This window comes from Melospiza melodia, chromosome 20 (assembly GCF_035770615.1).
Source record: "Melospiza melodia melodia isolate bMelMel2 chromosome 20, bMelMel2.pri, whole genome shotgun sequence".
Taxonomy (NCBI): Eukaryota; Metazoa; Chordata; class Aves; order Passeriformes; family Passerellidae; genus Melospiza; species Melospiza melodia.
Genome location: NC_086213.1, coordinates 13627155 through 13650677, shown reverse-complemented (window position 1 = coordinate 13650677; position 23523 = coordinate 13627155). Strand labels below are relative to the sequence as shown.

Sequence of the window (23523 nt, the reverse complement as noted above, 5' to 3'; positions counted from 1 at the left end):
TTTATGGGGAAATTTGGGGATTCAAAAAAAAATCCCTTTCACTGTGTTTCTTTGTAAAAAATGTCTTAAAAAAGTAAAAGTAAATCCAGTGCCTACTTTGTGCTGTTCTGAAGGCATTGCTGCTGGGAAAGGGGGCCCATCCCACACCAGAGACCAGCCAGGATTGAACAGAGACATTGGTTAATTGATCTGGTAATTAAACTGGCAACTATCAGGGTAAAAGGTTTAGAAGGGGAAAAAAAAAAAAAAAAGACCCAATTCAGTGTAAAGATACAAATGGAAATGTTCCACCGAGGTGGGGGCCATGGCAGGAGACAGGTCCTGTGCTGTGCTGGGCCCTGCCTGGTGGCAGCCATGAGATTGTCCCCTCTCTGTGCAGGACAGAGTGTGGCAGGTGGAACCACTCCAGCTGCCAGATGTGTTTGCTCAGCTGGGACAATGGGATGTTGTACATCATTGATTTAAAACAGGCTGTCACAAACTGGACTCTTTATGTTCTGCTGCCTTCTGGATGCCTCTGGGGATGAGTCTCAGCAAGGTTTTTATTCCGGGCCATGTTCAGATGCAGAAGATGGAAAAAAGACTCATTTTTTTTTGGAAAAGCAAAGTTGGGTTACACAGAAAAACAGAGGCAGGTTAATGGGTGATGGATGCTTACTCCTCAGGCAAGACATACATATATATATATATATATACACATGAATAGAAACATGGTTTATGTTTGTTTTTTTTTTTTTGTCTAGTGACAGAACAAGAAGGAATGACTTCAAACTGAAATATATATACATATACGCATGAACACAAGCACTTTTATGTATTTTTTGTCTAGCATGTAATGACAGAACAAGAAGGAATGGCTTATAAACTGTAAAAAATAGGTTTAGATCAGATATTAGGATAAAAATCTTTACTGTGGTGATGGTGAGGCACGGGGACATATTTCCCAGAGAAGCTGTGGCTGCCCCTGGATCCCTGGCAGTGCCCAAGCCCAGGTTGGATGGGGTTGGAGCAGCCTGGGACAGTGGAAGGTGTCCCTGCCCACGAGATGATCTTTAAAGTCCCGTCCAACGCAAACCACTCTATTCTACAATTGCATGACTGAGCGATATTTTATCCGTCTATATATTTATTTATACATTTCCTCTCAGTGTTTTACCGTTGTGCCCGTTTTGCCGTGCTCACACACGGGTTCACATCGACGCTCGCCTTCCCTTTCCCGTCGCGCCTCCCGCGGGGGGGGGGGCGTGGCCGCGGGCGTGGCCTTCCTCACCAGCCCCGCCCCGTCCGCGCGGCCCCGCCCCCTGGTCCGGGCCGGGCCGGGCCGCGGGGCCATCCATAAAGCGGCGGGGCCCGCTCCGCTCCCGGTACCGGCTCCGCTTCCGGTACCGGCTCCGCCCCGCCATGGCCGTGGCCCGCCGCAGGCTGTCCGTGGGGCTGGGGCTGGCCGGGCTGGCCTGCGCGCTCCTGGGGGGCTGCCTGCTGCTGCTGGGGCCGCTCATCGTCCGGCAGCAGGTCATCAAGGTCAGCGGGGCGCGGCGGGGGCTCCGCTCGGTGCGGGCTCGCTGGAAGTGGGGCTGGAGGGTGCGCTGGAGGCCGTGTGCGCTGCGGGGCTCGGCTCGGTGCGGCATGCGGTGCGGAGCGGGGTCGGGGCAGGGGCCCACAGGGGTGCGGTGCGGGGCTCGGGGCGGTGCTGTCGGTGGCCGGGGCCGGTGCGCTGCGGGCTGGGGCTGCTGAGCCTTTCCCTTGTGCAGTGTGCTCCGGAGAGCCGAGCGCTGGAAGAGGCAGCGTCGCTGCTGCAGCTCCGAGCAGCCTCTGGGCAAATGTGGTTTGGGGTGTTCCACCCTTGGTGACAGCAAATATGCCCGCAGTGAGCAGGTGAAGCAGCCCTGGGTAGCTAACGAGGGCTCTTTGCATCGCTGGGATTAGCTGGGGATGCTTGGCAGAGCATCACCCTGAGCACCGACACTTCCCCTGCCCTCCTGCCTCTACCTGCGGCACCAGTCATTCCTTTCATAAGTAGATGAGCACACTGCCGGGCTACACGTGAGATGCTTTCCCGGCTGGAAACAGGAGCTCTCCAGAGGATCCCTGTGCATGGAGCAGACTCCCAGTTATCCTCTCTCCTTCAGAAAGAAGTCCTTTAGACTGAAATCCTGAAGAGTTGCTTCTCTGAACACCTGTTTTATCCAGAGGAGAGGTCCTGAGGCTGAAGGGGGTTTGTCCCCAGAATGTGGGGCTGTGGATGGAGTTGTTGCTCTGCTCAGTAACTCTGCACAGTTTTATGCAGCAGCACTCCTGTCCCACCTGCTGTAATGTAGAGCTCATCCCCACATTTAGCCAAACCTTTTTCTCCCTGTCCAAGGCAGATGTGCTCCGTGCCTTGGCCTTTCTCCAAGCTTCCACCTACCCAGGTCAGCCCCTGAAAATTTGCTTCTGATGAAAGAGGTGAACAAACAGCTCGTAGCCAATGGCTGGCGCCGCGTGTGGCGCAAAGGCTGTGCCGAAAATGACCTACTTAAACTCACCCCTCGCAAGGGCAGAGCCCACAGCCCTGTGCATTAAACAGCACAAAGCCTTTGTTCAGCTTCAGCACATCAGGAACTGGTACCTGCAAATAAAAGGCCGAATGGCCCCTGCAGGACAGAAATGACACTTTTTGTGCAAAAGCCTCTCTGCCCTCTTTTTAGCTAATCCTGATTTTTTCAACCTAATTAGCTAAGTTCTAATAATTTGCAATGAGAACAGAAGATGAAAAAAAGATCAACCCTTGTTTTTCCTCCCTTCACCTCAAGCCCTTGGTCTCCCCATCTTCAACATGACACAAAATTACCCTCCGCTCATTATTTTCCATTTCACATCAAGCCTAATAACTGAGTGATGACAGGTGATGAGAAACATTCAGGTCCTTGCTGAAACTCCTGGGTTGGTCTTCAGTGTGGGTAAGGGGAGCTAGAAGGGCTGGGGTTGGGCAGGTAAAGGCTGGTTTGCCCATCCTGAGCTCTGTCAGGATGGTGAATCCTGATGGAAAAGCACTTACCTATGGACAGGTGGTTGTTACCAGGATATCTTTGGGTGGAGCCTGCAGGGAAAGCAGGGAGCGTGGAGCCTGCCCCATCTGCACTGGGCTGCCTGTGGGGCTGGCCCTGCGAAACCTGGGGAATTTTGCTTTTCTGGGAGCATCTGGAACGGCACAGACCTGCACACAGTGATTGAGGCTGCATCAGCTCTGCTCCCCTTGGCAGCTCAGGTGCTGTCCTGGGAGCAGGAGCAGCATGGTCCTGGCCCCATCTGGAGCTGATGGGCAGTAACCAGTTCCTTTCAGTTCCCCAGGAACAAAGATCAGCCTGGTCAGGAGGGGTCAAACAACTCAGTGACCCTTTGCAAGCCATTTGGTTGACAAATACTCTGTTTTTATCTCAGACAAATGACTGTGTTTGTTTTGACCTAAAAATAGCTTAATTTTAAGCTCTTTTACCCCGTTTTGGGGATCTTAGGAGCACCTGAGGAGTACCTTGAGCTGGTGAGCCCAGGTGGGGAGGGAGCTGGGATGTAGCTCCATCTGACTGGGTGCTTCTTACAAAAGTAAATACATCTGCAACAAGTGGTCAAGGGAGTGCGAGACAGAACAAGCAACTAAAGGAATGAGATGTTCTTGGTCATAAATCCATTTTATGCTTGGAAATTGGGGTCGTAAAGCAGACTAAATAAAAATCTGCCCTATTGCTGCTCCTTTCTACCTTGAAATCCTTGAGGCTGGCAAAATGAGAGCAGCATGTGGTGGGGAGGGTTTGCCAGGTTAGATGGGTTCCACAGCGTTGTGGAGATGTGTTCCCAGGGATTGGGGTGGATGAGGGGCTTGCAGGGGCTTGCTGCTCACAGGTAGCTCAGCTTTCCCATAAAATTCCTCAAGAGAGAAGAGGTGGTGTGGGGAAACCTCTGGCACCTCAACCCCCTGTGTCAGCAAATTTGTGCCCAGTGAGATGGAGCTGCTCCAGAGCAGGAGCTGCTGAGCTGCACCAGCACAAAGCCCACATCCCTCCTCCTGCTCATGGATCAGCCCCACTTCCATAATCTGCCTGGGTTACCTAAGCAGGGACATGGATCTCTGCTCCCAGGAGAAAAGATTAGGGTGGAACCCATCCAAAGTGGGTGTTCAAGAAGGAACAGGCTCCTGCCCTCCTGCAGCGCCCTGGAGGCAGGGAGGGAGTGCAGGGGATCTGGGCTGGGGAGGGCTTAGGCTGTCTCTGAGCTCCTGCAGGCATTTCCCAGCACTCAGGACAGTGATATGGGAGCAGGATTGTGCCTTGCCTTTGACCTGCCTCATCATCAGCTGTGAGTCAATGCAGGCTGGCAGCTGAGAGCAGCCACGGGTGTCCTGGGCTGGGCTGCTTTGCCCTCCCAGTTCTCCATCTTCCTTTTGGCAATCTGGGGGGCTCTCCCTGCTGGTGCCCAGGCAGCTGTGAGGATAGCTGTGCCACTTCTCCCTGCTGGCTCTTAGCTGTGTGGAGCTGCCAAAGCCACGAGCAGAGGCCTTTGGGACAGACAAGTAAAACGTGCAGAGTAGTGAATAATTCAGAGCCCAGTCTGCAGCACATCAAACACTCGGAAGCCCTGTGGGCAGGATTAGGAAAGTTAAGCCTGAATAAATAAGCCAGCGGACATCCTGGCTTCTAAGCATAAACCTGATGCTTCTGCACCCACAGGATTTCTCACTGTATATCTAGCTGGGTTTGTCTGCCAAAAACACCTGGATCCTCTGGAGAGCATCTGTGCCTGCCACCTTCAGCTGTGCCTTACACTGAGCCGAGGGTGGATGTGTTCACCTGCAGCCACAGAGCCCCAATGTTGTGTCCCTTTATTTCTTCTGCCTTACAGAACGTCAGGATCGACCCCAGCAGCATCTCCTTCCAGATGTGGAAAGACATCCCTGTCCCCTTCTACTTGTCAGTGCATTTCTTCGAGGTGCTGAACCCCAAGCAGGTCCTGCGGGGAGAGAAGCCAGTGCTGAGCCAGCGTGGGCCCTACGTGTACAGGTCAGGTGCCCCTGTGCCCCAGCCTGGCACGGGCCTGACCTCTGTCTGTCTGTCTGTCTGACCCTACATGTACAGGTCAGGTGCCCCTGTGCCCCAGCCTGGCACGGGCCTGACCTCTGTCTGTCTGTCTGACCCTACGTGTACAGGTCAGGTGCCCCTGTGCCCCAGCCTGGCACGGGCCTGACCTGTGCTGCCTGCCAGCCTGCTGCCTGGCTCCTCTGGCAGGAGGACATGGCATCAGCAGCCTCACTGAGAGCCCAGGGGCAATGGACCTTGGAGGGACCCAGATGTGCTCTAGTTGCTCTGATCTTGCTGAAGACACAGGCAGGAGCCCTGGCCACTGAGACAGGGAGGTTGGTGGGTGCTCCACTGAGTTGTGGAGCTCAGCCTTTTTCTGGGGCCTGTTGGGCAGGCAGACCTGGGCTGGTACGGCCCAAATGTGGGTATGAGGGGTGTTGGTGTGGTGGTGGGTGACCCTGTCTTCAGAGTGCTCTTCTTTTATCTTCACTGTGCATTGAAGAGCCCAGCTCCTGAGCTGGAGTCGCCTCAATATCAAATTTATGGGCCAGCCTAAGTCCTTATCTAACGTGATACCTGAACATGCCCAAAATGAGTGCTCTGCTCATGGGAGCCAGCATGGAGCACCAGCACCGGGTCAGGCCCACACACAGCAGGGCTGGGCCTGTTTGAGGGTGCTGCCTGAAGCCCCAGGTGGTTCTCAGCACCTCAAAGTGATTGATGTTGAGTTGAATGCGTGAACTTGCCATGAGCAGTGATTTCCAGTGTATTAGTACCTGCAGTAGTGGGGTGAGGTTGAACAGCAGCATAAGCAAGCTCATGTGGGAAGCTTACTGGTTAATCCAAAGCTGTTTGAGCAGTGTGAGGGGACACCTGCAGTATGTATGTGCCCTTGTTTGCCCTGGCCTTGCCAGGTCCCCCCTGTGGGTTCTGTATGTTTCCACTGCATCTCTTTGTTGGCTTGGGGAAAAGCCTCACTTGCTGTAAATAAGAATAAACAAAGGGGCAAAGCTTATTAGTGTCCTTGTGTTCCTGCTGAGCAAGATTAGTGCCCTTCCCTAATGTGGGCTGTAAAACAGAGGCTCCACAGTGGAGGACTTTGTTTTTGCTGGTGAGCTGAGCTTCAGCTCCTCCAGGAGCAGTGACAGGGTTGTGATGCTGGGGACAGAGCCCTGCAGCCCCCACGAGGCTGGGGATGCTCCTGTGGTGTGAGCTCTAAAGTCCAGAGCACTGGGCTGGTGCCTTGAGAGGCTCCCTGGAACAGAGTTAAATTAATAAAGTAGAGATTTATTAAAAGGCCTTCAAAGGATGCACCTTGGGCAGTGCAAGAGCCCAGCCAGGGCTACACCCAAGCTGGATGACATGTAATGGGTTTTCACACTTTTATAAGTTTTGGTTCATTTCCATATTGACGTTCATTGTCCAATCCCAGCTCCAGGTTGTGCAGTCCCATCCTCCCAGTTTGCTCCCCTTAATTCCCTGTTGATTGCACTTGTTGGGGCTGGAGCTGCAGCTGTGCCCTTGGTTCTGGGGCTGGAAAAGGATTGAGAGTGACTGAGGAGAGGCAAAGGATTGTGCTGTGGGACTGAGGAGAGGAAAAGGATTGTGCTGTGGGACTGGGGAGAGGCAAAGGATTGAGAGTGACTGAGGAGAGGCAAAGGATTGTGCTGTGGGACTGAGGAGAGGAAAAGGATTGTGCTGTGGGACTGGGGAGAGGCAAAGGATTGTGCTGTGGGACTGAGGAGAGGAAAAGGATTGAGAGTGACTGAGGAGAGGAAAAGGATTGAGAGTGACTGAGGAGAGGAAAAGGATTGAGAGTGACTGAGGAGAGGCAAAGGATTGAGAGTGACTGAGGAGAGGCAAAGGATTGTGCTGTGGGACTGGGGAGAGGCAAAGGATTGTGCTGTGGGACTGGGGAGAGGAAAAGGATTGTGCTGTGGGACTGGGGAGAGGAAAAGGATTGTGCTGTGGGACTGAGCTGTGAGGAGAGCTGCTGACGCTTCATATGGAGTTCAGAAATACACACTAACACAGTACAGAATGTGGAAATCATGCAAGCTGGAAGGCATCAGGCGGTGTGCAGGACATGGATGGCCTGAAGCCCTGAGGAGCAGCAGGGCCATGATGCTGTGTGGGGGCTGCCCTGAGCCCAGGAGCCATCCCATCTGCTTGGGAGCAAACTCCTGGTGGCACATGGGGCACCTTGGCCACTCCTCTCCTGCGTGCAGCTTGTTTGGTGTGTGGGTGCTGTGGCTCTGCGTGCCTGGGCACCTCTCTGCTGTGCCTGGGCTTTACAGGGACTGTGGGTGAAGCAACAGAGGGGATTTGCTGTTTTGCCTTCAATTTCTTGGGTAATGAGTTGGGAAAGAACACTTTGTGCCTGCAAGAATCCAACCTGTCAGGGATGCGTGGCTCTTGGGCTGCTCTCTCCTGACAGACCCTAACCCTGCTTGGGGTGGGGGGTTTATATCTGGTTTATATCTGTTCCCACACTGCAGACCCTAACCCTGGCTGGGGTGGGGGGTTTATATCTGGTTTATATCTGTTCCCACACTGCAGACCCTAACCCTGGTTGGGGTGGGGGGTTTATATCTGGTTTATATCTGTTCCCACACTGCAGACCCTAACCCTGCTTGGGGTGGGGGGTTTATATCTGGTTTATATCTGTTCCCACACTGCAAACCCTAACCCTGCTTGGGGTGGGGGGTTTATATCTGGTTTATATCTGTCCCTTACTGCCTCCCCAGCTGCCCCATGGCTCCTCACTGGGCTTCTTTGGTCTCCCCCAGCACCAGCCCAGGCCTGTGCAGCCCATTCTGTTTGAGGGGCTCTGCCTGGGGGTGGTTGCCATGATCTGCCATCTCTTTGCAGGGAGTACAGGGTTAAAACAAATATCACATTCCATGACAACGACACTGTTTCCTACCTGGAGTACCGACAGCTTTTCTTCCAGCCCCACCTGTCCAATGGCACGGAGGACGAGTACATTGTGGTGCCAAACATCATGCTGATGGTAAGTGCTTCTTGCCTGGATGGGTTCCACCTTCTGAGCTTGCAGGGAGGGTGGTGATAGCCAGCATTGAATCACTGAATCACTTTCTTGTAGGGCTTGGGGCTGATCAAGCAATGAGGTGGTTAAGCTTATATAATGCAATTTTCTGCTTTATGAGTGTTAATTGTTCTGTTAGGCTGCTCTGTTCCAAAACCAGAGCGTGCAGAGCAGCTGGTCTGGAGTCTGCAGCCTCATCTGAGCATCCTGTGGGGAAATCAAGCCTGTGAGCCCACAACTGCTTCCTTCCCCAGCTGGGAACAAATGAAGAACCTCAGTCTGTCCAGAGCATTCCTCTGGGGATATGGATGGGAGCAGCAGAACAATTTGGGTTAACACCAAAAATGCTTCATCTTTGCTAAAGATGGGCCTCTCGTTGCAGACATTTGTTTCCTTTCTCAGGGAGCAGCTGTGATGGTGGAAAAACTGCCAGACCTGTTGAAGCTTTTGCTGAGTGGAGCCCTGGCCAGCCTGAAGCAGGAGGCGTTCATGAACCGCACCGTGGGCGAGATCATGTGGGGCTACGAAGACCCCCTGATAGATGCAATAAATATGATTGTTCCTGGCCTGCTCCCTTTCAAGGGGAAGTTTGGATTATTCATGGATGTAAGTGTTGGTTGGGAATGCGAAAATCCCAGCAATATTGATCGTGGGGTAGCTCAGAAACTGAGCTGAGCAGAAGCTGATGGGGCACCCAGAGTCAGGCACGTGTTGTGTGCAGGAGATTAAACAGTCATTCCTTCCTTCTCTCTGCAGTTCAACAACTCCAACTCGGGGCTGTTCACAGTAAACACGGGCATGAACAACATCAGCCAGGTTCACATGGTGGATTCATGGAATGGGCTCAAGAAGGTGAGAGTCTGGCAGCCAACCTTGAATTATGGGCAGTGCCTGGTTAAAGCAGGGTCACCTGAAAGCTCTGGGGTGAAGAAAAGTTTCTACAGGACTTCAAGTGCTGCAATTTCTGTTTCAGCAAGTTGCCAGGAGGCAGCCATGTGGCAAGGGGCTATTCAGGAAGCAGTAAATTCATCTCCTCATGGGTTTTTCACTTGCACTCCCTTGCAGTGCTGTTGGGGCTGGTTGCCTCTATTGGTTGAAATCTCAGGCTCCTGTGGGCTGTGTTGAAGGTGTTAAAGGATGCTTTACTCTTCCCTTGTGGAATTGTGCTCCTAACTAAAATCAGCTGTAGAACTCAGGCTCTGGGGGCAGAGGGATCTTGTCCATTAATTGTTTGGTTCACAGAATCTTGGAGGATGGGAAATATGCCTAAGATGGGAAAGAACTTTGGTGCTGCTGTGGAAGCAGTGTGGGGTGGTGGACGTTCCATGCAGGGAATCCTTCTGAGTTCTTCTCTCTCCCCCTGTCCCACAGGTGGATTACTGGAGGAGCAGCCAGTGCAACATGATCAACGGGACAGCAGGGGAGATGTGGCCACCCTTCATGTCCCCAACCTCCCTGCAGTTCTACAGCCCTGATGCCTGCAGGTGAGGCCACACTGCCGGCCTGTCCCCGTGCAGGTGGCAGGACAGCTGCTCCCATCCTGCACACACAGAGGCCTCAGGAATTGTTTTTGGTAGCTAAAGTTCAGTTTGGGTCTGCATTATCTCTGAGCTTTGCAAACAGGGTAGTTGTCTCATTGTCAGCATCTTGTGGTGTCCATAAATATTTTCCAGATCGCTGGAGATGTCCAGCTTGCCCACTTTAATCAGCAGAAAAGAACCAGATGTGGTTATCTGATCTAGATAAGATGTGGACAGTCGGAAGGAGAAGTAAGGGTTGTCAGAGGGAAATGCAACTGGAACTGCAGAACTCTTTCAGCTGACTAAACCCTTGGAGAAATTATGTCTGGGAGGAAACTCGTGCCACCATCTCCAGGCTCTGCCTTAGCTGATCACCCAGGGGTTAAAGCACCCCTCAGAGCTGGCCTGTGTGCCTGTCCCTGAGGCTGGAAGGAGGGAAGCAGGCACAAAACCCCTGTCCCTAGCCTGGGGAAGATAATGCTAATTCCAGCTTTGTAGATAGAGCTGCAAAACAAGCAAGTGAACAGGGAACAATGAGCAGTGAACAAACAGCTGAGCTGGGAGCAGCACAGGGATTCCTCTGCACAAGGGACATCAGCAAACACCAGAGTGACCTGGAGCCAGGAGTTTACACAGAAGTTTACCTGTAGCTGAAGTTTAAACACATTCCTGTTCCTGTCAGACTCCAGGAACCTCTGGAACAGAGCATGCTCCCAGTGAAGTGAAGGAAACCCAGCTTGGTTTCTTGCTGGCACAGGAGTTTCCTGTCACACAGAACTGTGGGGAAGTGGCTCAGCCTCTCAGACAGAGCTGTGTCTCCTCCCCAGACCTCTGCCTCAGCCTCTGTGGACAGTCACACACATCAGTTGGGCTCAGAGCATTGCTGCCTCTCTGTGCAGCTGATGCTGAGGCAGCCACCAAGGTTTTGTCCTGCTGCTGGGCTGCAGCGAGTTCTGCCTCTTCACTGGGAGGTGAGCAGAGCCAAGAGGCCCGCCTGTAACTGCTGAACATGCCCTGAACCCCCATCCTTGCTCCCAGCATCAGGAGGGACCATCCCTCTGTGGGAATGAGCATCCCCTTGGCCTGCCCAGGCTGTCCTGGCAGCCCACTGTGACCCATTCTGTGATTCTCTGATCCCTGCAAGCCTCACTCAAGTGTGAAGGGAGCCAATTTTTGTCCTGGAAGCTTGGCCAAACCTGGCCAGCAATATTGCAGCACAGTATCAACAGCCTCTAGTAGGAAGCAAAAAATCTTGCTGTGTCATGCAGGGAAATTTTCCACTGTCCTGGTGCTGGAGTTGGCTTGCAAAAGAGATTTCTGCAGTGTCCCTGCCCTGTAACGGAGCACCTCAGAGCCAGGGCTTGCATAAAGTGGGTATTATCTCTTGGAGAGCAGCCCTGGGGATTACTGCATGCCTTTAAACAAATCTCACCTGGATATAGCAAACAGACTTCTTATAAGCTTGTGGTTTCTCTGCCTGACTAGTCCTGACCAACCCTTTAGATGTGCTTAAAACATGGAAAGCAAAAGGTTTCAATCCTCATTCCCCGAAGCACTGCTGAGGGTTTATCTTGATCTCAAAGTCTAAGTTACATTGCAACTGCGTCTTATCCGGGCAAGATAAGCAGCCAGTGCTGTGCTGGGAGCCTGTTGGCCAATGCTGATCCCTCTCCCCTGAACCATTGCAGGTCCATGACGCTGGTGTACGAGGAGTCGGGGCAGTTCCAGGGTGTGCCCACCTTCCGCTTCGTGGCACCCAAAACCCTCTTTGCCAACGGCACAGACTACCCACCCAACGAGGGCTTCTGCCCCTGCATGCAGTCTGGCATCCAGAACGTCAGCACCTGCAGGCTCAGTAAGTCCTTTCCCCCACCCTGGCTCTCCTCAGTGGACCTGTATTAAATTTGAGATGCAGCAGAAGCTTGATTGTCTGGAAAAACAGCTCTAGTGCCTGCTGGGGTGCTGAGAAGTACTGGTGGGCTCTCTGCACTCCCACAGACCTCTCAGCAGCGAGGGGAAACCCTTTGTGCCTGATCTTTAGTGCCCAGCCCTGTGAGAGCCTGGCATTTGTGGGAATGCCTGGGGTACAGCGGGAGCATTGCATCCCCTGGGCTGCTGGGGGAGCAAGGAGGAGGCAGCCCACACAGATCCCAAATTAAATGTCAGCTTTGGACACTGAGTGTGTGTCTGACAGGCCAGTGTGTCCCTAACTGGTGTCTGGGCACAGGGGTTACCATGGCATGGTGGTGGGACAGAGTGGGTGGTCCTGAGCCCTCCCAGATCAGTGGAACAACCTGCAGGGAAGGAGGGGGAGGAAATTACTGGCTGGGAGGAGAAATTATAAAAGCCTGTTCAGAACAAGTACTGCAAGGCGGTAAAGACCTCAAATAAAGCTTTTAGTTGGGTGTGGAGCAGCTGAAGATGCCTTTAATCTCCCCCAGATGCACCGATGTTCATTTCCCACCCTCACTTCTACAACGCCGACCCGTCCCTGGTGGATGCAGTGGAAGGCCTGCACCCCAGCAAGGAGCAGCACGGGCTTTTCCTGGATGTGCACCCTGTGAGTGAGCCCCCCCAGGGTCCCCCGTGAGCCCAGGGACCAGCCCAGCCCAGGGGGACCCGAGTGCTGGCACCGCTCTGCTCTCGTGGCGCTGATCCCAGCAGGTTCCAGAGTGCAAAGACTGGCGAGGGCATGTGCAGATAAAAATGTCAAAGCCATAAGCTAATTGAATAATTAGCCTGGCTCCTGGAGAATTGCAGAACTAATTATAAACATAATTGTTTTGATAAGCACAGTGAAACTCTTTCCACTGACTCAGGCCTATAACACCAGGAGGTGTATCTGGCAGCAGTGCAGCTCTGCCCCAACTCTGCCAGTGCACATTGCCATGAGAGCTGGCTGGCAGAGCCTGAGGAGCACGCTGTGCCTCAAGCTGGCACCTCCATTTTTGGGCTGGCACCTCCATTTTTGGGCTGGCACCTCCATTTCTGGGCTGGCTTCTTCCCTTCTCTCAGCCTGCCCATCTGGAACTGCTCTTGCACTGGGCTGCTGTATTACACCCCTCCTGTACCCCCAGTGTGAGGGTGAAGTCACCACTCCAGAGGGGAGATTTGGGCTGTCCTGAGGTATCCCTGTCCTAGCTGCTGATGGCAAAGGGACTTTGAGATTTTCCACCCACAGCCCGTGTTGTGTGAGGTCAGTTTTTCTAAATGTTCTGTGATATTTGCTCAAGCAAAAAAAAAACCTGTTTTCCTCTTGAGGTGAGGTAAACTGTGTGTGTTATCTCGACATTGGGTTCTGACTGCTGTTCTTATCGTAGTTATGAAAATCTAATTAAGTTTATTACAGTATCAAACATCTCCTGATAACAGTACAGTTAACTGCATTTTTATCTAGCTGTAGGCTGCTGACTGCAAACAGGGACAGTCCAACAAAAATTCTCTGCTTGTAAAAATGTGTTGCAAAACTGCAGAGTCATGAGAAACCAATGTCTTAATGGGTGTCAACATGACCAGCTTTGAAGTGTGATGTTTTTCATGGGCTTGGAATGCTGGACAGGGTCTGTTGGTCCCAGGAAGTCACTGATGAACTGGTTGTTCTCTTCCCCTGCAGATGACAGGCATCCCCATGAACTGCTCCATCAAGCTGCAGCTGAACCTGTACATAAAGCACGTGTCTGGTATCATGTAAGTGCTCACCTCCCAGAAATGTCCATCTGCCCTCCCTGAGCAGGGAGCTCTGCTGGTGCTGAGCTTGCTGCAGAGTTTACTCTCTGCAAAGCTTTGCCATGGGCAGTTGTCCCATTGCTGGAGCCAGCTGGCTCCTGTTGAAACATCAGCCATTGCAGTGGCCACAAGTTCATCCCTTAGCAGTGCAGAGAGTGGCTGCCTGTTTGCTCAGCTGGGGCAGTGTCCCTGTCCCTCACAGACAGCTGAGGGAGGGATTGTTCCTCCTGGTGGGGCAGGAGGTTCACCTTGTTCTCCTCCACTGTGCTGCCTCTCAGATGAGGCAAAACCCACTTTGCCTGAGGGGTAGAGAGTGAAACCTGTGTCCACAAGGCACTTCCAGCTCTGTGAAAGCAAACAAGAGGTCTCTGTAACCAAACTGTGGTGCCAGATGTTAAATACCAGCAAGGGTGGGAGTGTGCTCTTGCTGCTTGGGCTGGGAGGCAAACCCCCAGGCAGCCCCATGGTGCCCCCCAGGTGACTGAGACAGAAACTTTGGCATTCTGCTGCACTCAGTTTCATCTCCCAGTGTTGGGATGGTACTTCCTGCTGTCCTTGGTCAGTTAAATCCCCATGGAAGCACAAGCTCTGCTCCTGCATGGGAAGCACCTGGTCCCCAAGGTGGGAGCAGCTCACCTTGGGATTGCCACCCCCTCATGGTTTCCTGGCCACTGTCAGTGTGTCAGACGTGTCCCCTCAGGAAGAATTGTGCTGCTAATTGTGACCTGATCAACCATAAACCTAAGCTTGTGTTTCTTTTTTGATTTTCTTCCCTCCCAGTCAAACAGGGCAGATTAAGCCCGTGGTCCTGCCGCTGCTGTGGTTTGCAGAGGTGAGCTGCCTTCCTCAGCCTGGTTCTCTCCCCATCACCCAGTGCTGGGGAAACTCCACTTTGCATAAAGCTTTAAGCCAGCCAGACTAATTAAGCACCAACAGAAGGCTTTTCAATACTTGGCTATGCCATTAATCCCTCTGAGCTGAACAAACCCTGCTCTATACTTGGTAAATCTCTGGCTCTGCCCTAGATGTGGGGTTAAGTGGGGCCCTGGACAGAGCTGCCAGCATCCCTGTCCTCCTGTGGGCGTGGGAGTGCAGCCTCCAGCTGACTCCTGCTATTCAGTAAAAGCTTTTAGCCTGGCTGAATTTTGGATAACTTCCCTAATTTATGCTGGGAGGTGGTGGGAAGGGAATCATTCAGCTGGCCTCAGCCTGGATGGAGGGAGATGCCACTGACAGGTTGCTTTTTTGGGCAGAGTGGATCCATTGAAGGCTCAGTGCTGAAGCAGTTTTACACCAACCTGGTGCTGCTGCCCTCGGTGCTGGAGTACCTGCAGTACATCCTCCTTGGCCTCAGTGTCCCTCTCCTTGTCTCAGCAGCTCTCCTCATGGCAAGGAGGAAGGTAAGGCCCTGCAGGTGCCTGTGGGAAGTGCTGTCAGTCAAATCACACTCAATCAGAGGATGCAGTTTGGGCTGCCAATCTAACCTGTGTGAGGAAACACTGGCTGATGCCACCAACCATCTCCTGCTGGTGCCAGGTGCCAGCAGACAGCAACAGGGCTTCCTGAGCCATCTAGAAACTGGGCTGCAGATAGGTAACATGAAGCATTCCTATTGTTTTTGGTGCACGGCAGTGTTGGACGTGGCTGCCTGGAGGAGCAGGTATTTCTCAGCTCACCCAGCTAATGGAGGAACAATCTTGGTTTATCAAGCCAGTCTCCCTAGAAGGCAGCAGCAGGTCTGTGCTGTTGCATCTCTGCAGGCTCCCAGTGTTTTTCCAGTCAGAACAGAGCCTTCTCCAGAGGATGGAGCTGTCTGAACACAGCCTGCTAATGAAATGCACTTGCTGTGTTCTTGCAGAGGGGACAGAGCCACTGTGGCTGCTCCTCAGCCCAGCACAGATTCTGTGTTTCCTTGGAACTCCCTTGCTGTGCAAACTGCTCCAAAGAGTCTGTGACCGTGTTCACAGGGGTCTGAGGATGAGGGAAGAGACGAGGATCTGACTCCATGTTTCAGAAGGCTGATTGATTATTTTATTATATATTATATTAAAACTATACTAGAAGAAAGGATTTCATCAGAAGGCTAGCTAAGAATAGAAAAAGAAAGAATGATAACAAAGGCTTGTGGCTCGGACAGAAAGTCCAAGTCAGCTGACTGTGATTGGCCATTAATTACAAACAACCACATGAGCCCAATCCCAGATGCACCTGTTGCATTCCACAGCAGCAGATAACCATTGTTCACATTTTGTTCCTGAGGCCTCTCAGCTTCTCAGGAGAAAAAATCCTAAGGAAAGGATTTTTCATAGAAGATGTCTGTGACAGAGCTCTGGAAGTGAAACCCTCAGATGGGAAACCCTTTGTGGGTCTGGGTTTGCTGAGAAGTGAAGACCTTTGAGGCCTGCTGGGAGCTGGGCTGTGGGGCAGGCAGTGGGGTGAGGCTGAGCTGTCAGGACTGAATATGGAACAGCCAAAACAGTCAGTGCAGATCTGTGCCTCTGGCACCACCGTGATGTGGTGACACTGAGCTCTGCCACCTTTAGTTCTGGAAGCAGGGATCTAACTTCTACCCTAACCCTATAGCAAAGGAAGCTGATTTAGCTTTGCACTGCAGTCAGGTGGCTTAGGCTGGCTCCAAAGCTGCAGAGGTGAAGAGGCTGTTATGGGGATAAAAGGCAGCTCTGGGATGAGAGCAGGATGAGGGGAGCCTATGAGAGGAGGATGAGGGCAGCATGTGTGAGGGGATGAGGGGCAGGATGAGGGGAGGCCTGTGTAAGGGGATGAGAGCAGGATGAGGGCAGGATGAGGGGCAGCCTGTGTGAGGGGATGAGAGCGGGATGAGGGGAGCCTGTGTGAGGGGATGACAGGAGCCTGTGTGAGGGGCTGAGAGCAGGATGAGGGGCGGCCTGTGTGAGGGGATGAGAGCAGGATGAGGGGAGCCTATGAGAGGAGGATGAGGGCAGCATGTGTGAGGGGATGAGGGGCAGGATGAGGGGAGCCTGTGTGTGGGGATGAGGGCAGGATGAGGGGCAGCCTGTGTGAGGGGATGAGAGCGGGATGAGGGGGGCAGCCTGTGTTAGGGGATGAGAGCAGGATGAGGGCAGGATGAGGGGCAGCCTGTGTTAGGGGATGAGAGCAGGATGAGGGGCAGCCTGTGTGAGGGGATGAGAGCGGGATGAGGGGGGCAGCCTGTGTTAGGGGATGAGAGCAGGATGAGGGGAGCCTGTGTGTGGGGATGAGAGCAGGATGAGGGGCGGCCTGTGTGAGGGGATGAGAGCAGGATGAGGGCAGCCTGTGTGAGGGGCTGCCTCTGCTCAGCTGCTTCCTGCCCTCCCTGGAACACCCATGCAAACCCACCTCACACAGTGCCAGGGTTCTCAGAGTTCCACCTAATTGGATTTTAATCAAGTCTACAATTACTTAAGTGACTTAAACACATGATCCCAAATCCCCTTGTTCCTCCGCACACTTCCCTGCAGGTGGGAGTGATGCTAGGGCCCAGGAGGAGCCCAGAGCTCAGCACCAAGCCCTAAATGTGCTGCCAGGATGGTTCTGGGGTGAACTGCTCCCCTTCAGCACACATCAGTGGTTGTTGGCTGGCACACAGGCTGCACTCTGCTGGTGAGCCCAGGGGCTCTGAAAAGGGCCTGGGCAGCTCTTTCTAACACCTTGTGCAGCCCTGAGCTGGCATTTCCTCACCCTGCTTTGTGCAAGTCTTAATTCCTGCTATCAAAGAGGTTTAGCCATGCTAGAAAGGGTCAGGGAGAAAAGCTGGATTTGTACTCGTTGAAGCCAACTGAATATCTGCTTGTGAAATATCCCAAGCCCAGGCATAAGCCAGCTGTATTTCTGTGCTCAGCCAAAAGAGTCGTGAAGTGTTAGAACCAAAAATCCACAGCAGGAAGTGCCTGGCTACCTGGAAAGTGACTAAAAAGTCTCAATGACTTCCCAAATCTCTAAGAAAGCTGCACAACAACACATGAACGTCTCCACCTAATGAGCAGATAAGGGGTTGTAAAGTGGAAGCCAGCGATTTGCAGCCAAGGTGTGTTCCTCATTTGATTGATTGAAGTGTTGCTGATCTAGCTCTGATTGCCTAATCGTGCACAGTTCTGCCTCCCGGAGCCACAGGCGATGTCAGAGGGGACACTGAGCAGGGACATTGTCCCCACCTTCACGTGTCTGCCAGCGTGAAGGGCTCCCTGACCCAGCTCCTGCCTGGCTGTCCTGTCTCCCTCTGGCTTCTGAGGCCAGTGCAGATGAGGTGCTGTGAAACACTCAAATCTTAGTGTAGTTTATGGTGGAGCCAGTTTGAAATGCATCTGTTGGACTCACAGCTCTAAAAATGCATAATCTGGGTGTAAAATGCCCCCAGGTGTTGTAGCTCCCTGCCATTGTGGCATAATGTGTGCTGACACTTTCAAAAGGCAAACAGAACCATTTTAAAACTGGCTTGACACTGAACAAAATCCTAAATAGGACTTAGCTTAATCTAAATTTCAAAATCTTCATTAATAACTAGATTCTAGTTGAACAGTGATTTCTCAAATCTCCTCTGAAAATTGGAACCCTGATGAAACCCATGTCTAAGTGCACCATAAACCAGACTGATTGTCTTCTAGGAAAAGTGCTCTTTATTTTGGAGTAGCAATAAAAAGAGCTCAGACAGTAATAAGGCAAATCAGGCCACCTCTGCCACAAAGCTGCCTCCAGTTAAGGGGACGGTGTTGCAGGAAGCCAGACTGTAGGTGGGTACCCAGTCAAGGTAACACGCTTTTCCCTCCTCCTGATGTGATTAAACTTCACTCCAAACCAATCAAATGAAACCTTTTGCTGTCCACATCTCCCAGCCATGCCCTCCTGGTGAGCTTTGATGGAGCAATGCTGTCTCATGGCTTTATTTGGGGCAATTTAGATGTCTTAATACTGGTGTTTAACCCGGTTGCAAGCACATGCTCTTATTGTTTCTCCTGGTGTACCTGATCTGCAGCCCTAATAATGTCAGCAGGGATCAGGGGAACAGTAGGATTGGTGTGAGGAAATACTTTTCCTGCCTGTTTTCCCCCATCTCTGAGTGTTTGAGCTCCAGAGGTAAGTTTATTTGAATGGGGTAACAGAGATCAGTCCACTGGTGATGTCACCCCTCCCCTGACCAGAGGAGGGAATTTCTGATGTATAAAATATCTGGGTTTGTATTACAGGAACACAAAGTCACTGAGTCGTTGAGGTTGAAGGGGCCTCTGGAGGTCATCCCCAATCCCTGTGCTCAGGCAGAGTCACCTAGCTCAGCACCATCTCCAGATGTCTCTTAAGGTCTTCAGGAGTGGAGATTCCCCAGGGCAGCTGTTCTCGTTTTTACACTTTTCACAGGAAAAACAAAAAGGAAAAAAAAGTATTTCTTAATGTGCAGATGGAATCCCCTTTAGGTGTCCCTTTGCTCTTGTCCTGGACACCACCAAGAAGAGCCTGGCTCTGTACTTACACCTTCCCTTCAGAACCTTGTTTCCAGGGCTGAGATCTCCTGAGCCTTCTCTTTTGGAGGCTGGACAGGCCCAGTTCTCTCAGCCTCTGCTCACATCAGAGTCTCCAGTCCCAAAATCACTCCAGTGCTCCTTTGCTGGGCTCTTCCCAGCAGCTCCATCTCTCTCTTGTGCTGGGAAGCCCAGAGCTGCACACAGTGCTCATGGGTGGCCCCTCCAGTGATGAGCAGAGGGCAAGGACCACTCCAGGAGCTGCTGGCAACACTCCCAGAGCAGCCCAGGACTCAGCTGGCTGCCTTTGCCACCCAGCTCACCCTCAGCTCGCTGTCCCCAAGGCCCTCAGGTCCTTTTCTGCCATCCTGCTGCAGAGCTGGTGACCTTTAGGGTGTGCTGCTGTGTGGGGCTGTTCATCCCAAGTGAAATCCTTGTACATCCTCTTGTTGGACTTCATGAGGCTCCTTCCAGGCTCTTTCTCAGCCTGCTGAGGGCCCTCTGGTGTACCAGCCACTCCCCCAGGTTTTTCAGATCATTAATAAAGATGTTCAACAGGCCTGGACCCAGATTGACCCCTGGTGTACACTGATGGTTGCTGGCCTCCAACTCAGCTCTGGGCCTGGATGTTTGGCCAGTTCTCAGTCCCCCTCACTGCCTGCTCAAACAATCCCAACCTCATCAGCTTCCCTGGAAGGTTTTGATGGCAGATGGTGCCCAAAGCCTGGAGTGCAGGTAGACAACAGCCCTGTTCTCCCCTGGTCTGCCAAGCCACTCATTCCATCACAGGTGATCAAGCACAGCTGCCCCTTGGTGAAGCCCAGGGGCTGCACTTGATGGTTTAATTGTCCTTCATTGCTGGGAGTGGTTCCTGGAATTACCTGCTGCATCACTTTCTGGAGGATGAAGGGAGGCTGGCTGCTCTGTAGCTCCTGAGATTTTCCTTCTTAATCCTTTTCAAGATCTGCTTTCCTTCAGTCTTTGAGCCAGGACTGGTCAAAGACAGCAGGGGATGGCCTTGCTGTGACATGAGCCCACTCATCCCATCTTGGCCCATGGATTTGTGCATGTCTTGGCTCCTTCATGTTCTCTGACCTCATCCTCTTCCACCAAGGGTTCAAATTCCTTGCTCTGGACTTGGCCCTGGTTTCTGGGGTCCCCTGCCTCATTCAGGCCCTCGTGGTTCCTCCTCTTTCCTTGGTTACCTGGGTACTCAGAGAAGCCTTTCTTGTCTGACATCCTTGGCTGGATTCAGTTCCAGTTGGGTTTTGACTTTCCTCTCTTCATCCCTGCATGCTGGGAGAGTTTCCCTGTGTTCCTGCCAGGTTTTGTGTCCCTGCTCCCACCTTCCACGTGCCTGCTTTCTGCATTTGTGTGAGGAGCGCCTGGTTCATCCCTGTTGTCCTGCTGGCATTTTTCCCTGGCTCGGGATCCTCGTTAGGGTGGAGTGTTCTTCAGCTTGGAGGAGGTGACTCTTGAATATTAACCATCCATTCTGCCCTGACTGCATCCCCTCACCAGAGGTCTGTAGACACTTTTAGACTCAATAAGGTTGAAAATTCCTCCAGGATTCTCAAATCCAAGCTTCAGCCAAATGCCACCACGCCCGAAGAGTCTCCAGGTGTGCCTGGTGGTATCACTGGTGGAGCAGCAATGGTCAGAGGGTTAGAGAAGCCTCACAGTCCCTCCACAACACCCCAATCCATGTCCCCAGCCAGCAGTAGGCTCTGGCTGAGGGCCAGGTTGGTGTCCCTGTCCCCAGCAGCAGGAAGTGACCCAGGCCTGTCACCTGCTGCTTCCTCCTGAGGTTCTTGCATTAATTAGGGCCAGGGCCCACGTGGTCTGTTGGAGGGTGTATCTGGCTCCTGCTCAGCCCTGAGGGTGGTGAACCTGTTCTGTAGGTGTGTTTGGCTGAGGAGGAGCCATCCTGGTGCCCGAAGGCCCCACCTTCCCCCTTCCCCAGAGGCTGCACCTGCATTGTCCTGGGGAGGAGGCTGCCTGTGCGTGCTGCAGCTCCTGCCTGGGGCTCTCCAGGCTCTTGTGTCCCTCAGCAGAGTGTCCTGTCCCTTCCATCTGGATGACTGTCCCACAGCTCTTCAGGCTGGGTGCTTGGGTGGTGGTACAGATGGGCAGGGATGGAAATAATCTGGTTTGGGTGAGAGGTACAGAAAGGAAGTACAGATATGTTCCATTGAAGAAATGGGTCCTTGGCCACTGCAGGAGGTTTGGGGCGTGCATGGCCTGGGTGGGGACGTGTGGCACTGCTGTGTGTGGCCAGGCTGTGACCTCTGTCCCTCCCCTGCAGAGAGGAGCTGCCCAGAAGAGCCCCCGAGCCCCCGCCAGAGCCACCCCCTCCTCTGAGACCACCCCGCTGCTGCAGGACAGCGACAGCCCCGGGCAGCACGGAGCCCAGGCATGAGCCAGGACAGCCCCGGGCAGCACGGAGCTGAACCAGCCTGGGACACCTTCCTGCTGCTGGGACAGCTCCTGCAGGACAGCAACGGCCCCAGGCAGCACAGAGCCCAGGCGTGAACCAGCCTGGGACACCTTCCTGCTGGGACACTGATCCCACTGGGACACCTTCCCACTGACACAGCTCCTGGCGGGACAGCTCTCCACTGGGACATGACCACACTGCAGGTGACACTGCTTCAGCTCCCCAGAGCCCTCTGGAAGGTGAAGTCCTGGGCAGCTCGGCAGAGATCCTGCACAGCACAGCACAGCCATGGGATGGTCCTGCTGCTCAGCATTCCTGCTCATCCAGAAACCTCAACACAGTGTTCAAGAACCCTTTTTGTCCCCAAGGGCCAGCCTGAGCCACTGCCCTTCTCTCCGGTGGAATGAAGGAATGAAGATTGTTGCTCACTGATCTGAGAAGTTATTTGCAATTTAAAACTGCCTACTGCTAGGGATAACAGGCACTTTAATGGCAGCCTTTAAAATAAATGAGGTTTGTATAGGTAGCAGTGATGGGATTTAGTGATCTTTTTAAAAGCCACTGTTCATCTCCCCAAATGGGGCACGCTGTCCTGGAGCCACTCTCAGTTTTATTGCCACTTGATGTCACTGGGCTGTGCTGCAAATCATTTCTGGGGGCTGTCACTCCAGTGATGTCTCTTCCCACAGTACCTGGAGCCTGCCTGGGGTTGCTGCAGCCTCTGCCTGTTTTGGGGAGCAGTGGTGCCTTTGGGAACCCCACTTCTGTGCCATGACCTTGTGCTCCACAGCCACCCCAGCTCTCAGCCCTGCTGCTTCATCTCTCCTGGCTCTGGTGCCTGTGTGAGATGAGCCTTGGCAGGAGCTCAGGGTGCATCTGAGCTGTCACTCAGCTCCTGGCACTGTCCCTGCTGCCTGCTCAGCCATCTGGGATCAGCTCCTCTGGCCGTGGGCGCTGGGGGGCACTGGGGGGCACTGGTCACCCTGGCTGGCCACAGGGAGGGGGAGGCTTGGCCCTGTCCTGGTGTGTTAATAAAGATATTTGTGCTTTTGAGAAGCAGGAATATGTGCAATCATGGAAGTAACAATGGCCTTAAGTAGGGTTTGATTAAAGTATTGCAGATTTCTGAACCGGTGTGTTTGGGTGAGCTGGGGCTGGATCTCACCTGGGGGAGGGTGGTCTTGGGCCACACTTTGGTGGGGAGGAACCCCAAAGCCCAGGAATATTTTTGGAAAATGCCTAGCCTGTAGTGGTCTACCACACCTGCCTTGCCCACTTCCAGCCAGGAGCTTGGGAAAACCAAAGGGGGCAGTGCTGGAGCACTGACCAAGCCCTTTTTGTGGCCACTGATGCGGGTTATCCCCGTGGCTCAAATCCCCACTGAGAGTGATCCTTAACCTGCAGCTGTGAGCTCGCTCTGGCCTCGAATCCGGATGCATCCATGGGCAAAGGGCGGCTCACACTGGAGCCGGGAGTGGGACACCGGAGGGTGCAGCATGGGTGGGCTCCTGTGGGAGGCTGTGATGGCATTGCGGTGCCAACTGCAGCCGGGCACGAATAAAGCACGGGAACAGCGCTCTGAGCAGCAGCCCTGGCGGTGTTTTTGGGGGGTTTACAGAAGATAACGGGACAGGAGCGGGACCGGAGCGGTACCAGAGCTCCGCGCTCTGAGCGCGCTGCGGCCCCGCCGGGAGCCACCGGAGGGCGCTGTGGGGCTGCGGACACTGCGGGGAGAGGGGACGGGGGATGAGGGGACAGAGGGGCTGATCCTGGGGGACAGAGGGACTGATCCTGGGGGACAGAGGGACACTGGGACTGATCCTGGGGGACAGAGGGACACAGAGACTGATCCTGGGGGACAGAGGGGCTGATCCTGGGGGACAGAGGGACACAGGGACTGATCCTGGGGGACAGAGGGACACAGAGACTGATCCTGGGGGACAGAGGGGACAGAGGGACTGATCCTGGGGGACAGAGGGACACAGAGACTGATCCTGGGGGACAGAGGGACACAGGGTCTGATCCTGGGGGACAGAGGGGCTGATCCTGGGGGACAGAGGGACACAGGGACTGATCCTGGGGGACAGAGGGGACAGAGGGACTGATCCTGGGGGACAGAGGGACTGATCCTGGGGGACAGAGGGACTGATCCTGGGGGACAGAGGGACACAGAGACTGATCCTGGGGGACAGAGGGGCTGATCCTGGGGGACAGAGGGGACACAGGGACTGATCCTGGGGGACAGAGGGACACGGGGTCTGATCCTGGG

At 53.5% G+C, this 23523-nt stretch overlaps 1 protein-coding gene across 3 annotated transcripts; it reads left to right on the top strand.

Annotated features, from left to right (window-relative positions):
• The first annotated feature begins 1385 nt into the window (after window positions 1-1385).
• SCARB1 (scavenger receptor class B member 1) lies at window positions 1386-22384 on the top strand. 3 transcript variants are annotated; one of them, XM_063173186.1, is made up of 12 exons: window positions 1386-1521; window positions 4876-5033; window positions 7923-8064; window positions 8503-8706; window positions 8857-8952; window positions 9472-9584; window positions 11309-11475; window positions 12062-12180; window positions 13234-13307; window positions 14127-14178; window positions 14600-14746; window positions 21123-22384. In XM_063173186.1, exons 1-12 carry the CDS (start codon window positions 1402-1404, stop codon window positions 21234-21236), a joined length of 1506 nt encoding a protein of 501 aa, XP_063029256.1. In that variant the 5' UTR covers window positions 1386-1401; the 3' UTR covers window positions 21237-22384. The 3 variants fall into 3 exon arrangements, with proteins under 3 accessions (XP_063029256.1, XP_063029257.1, XP_063029255.1); XM_063173187.1 differs by lacking the exon at window positions 21123-22384 and adding an exon at window positions 18548-19386; XM_063173185.1 differs by lacking the exon at window positions 21123-22384 and adding an exon at window positions 17969-18520.
• The last annotated feature ends 1139 nt before the right edge of the window (window positions 22385-23523 follow it).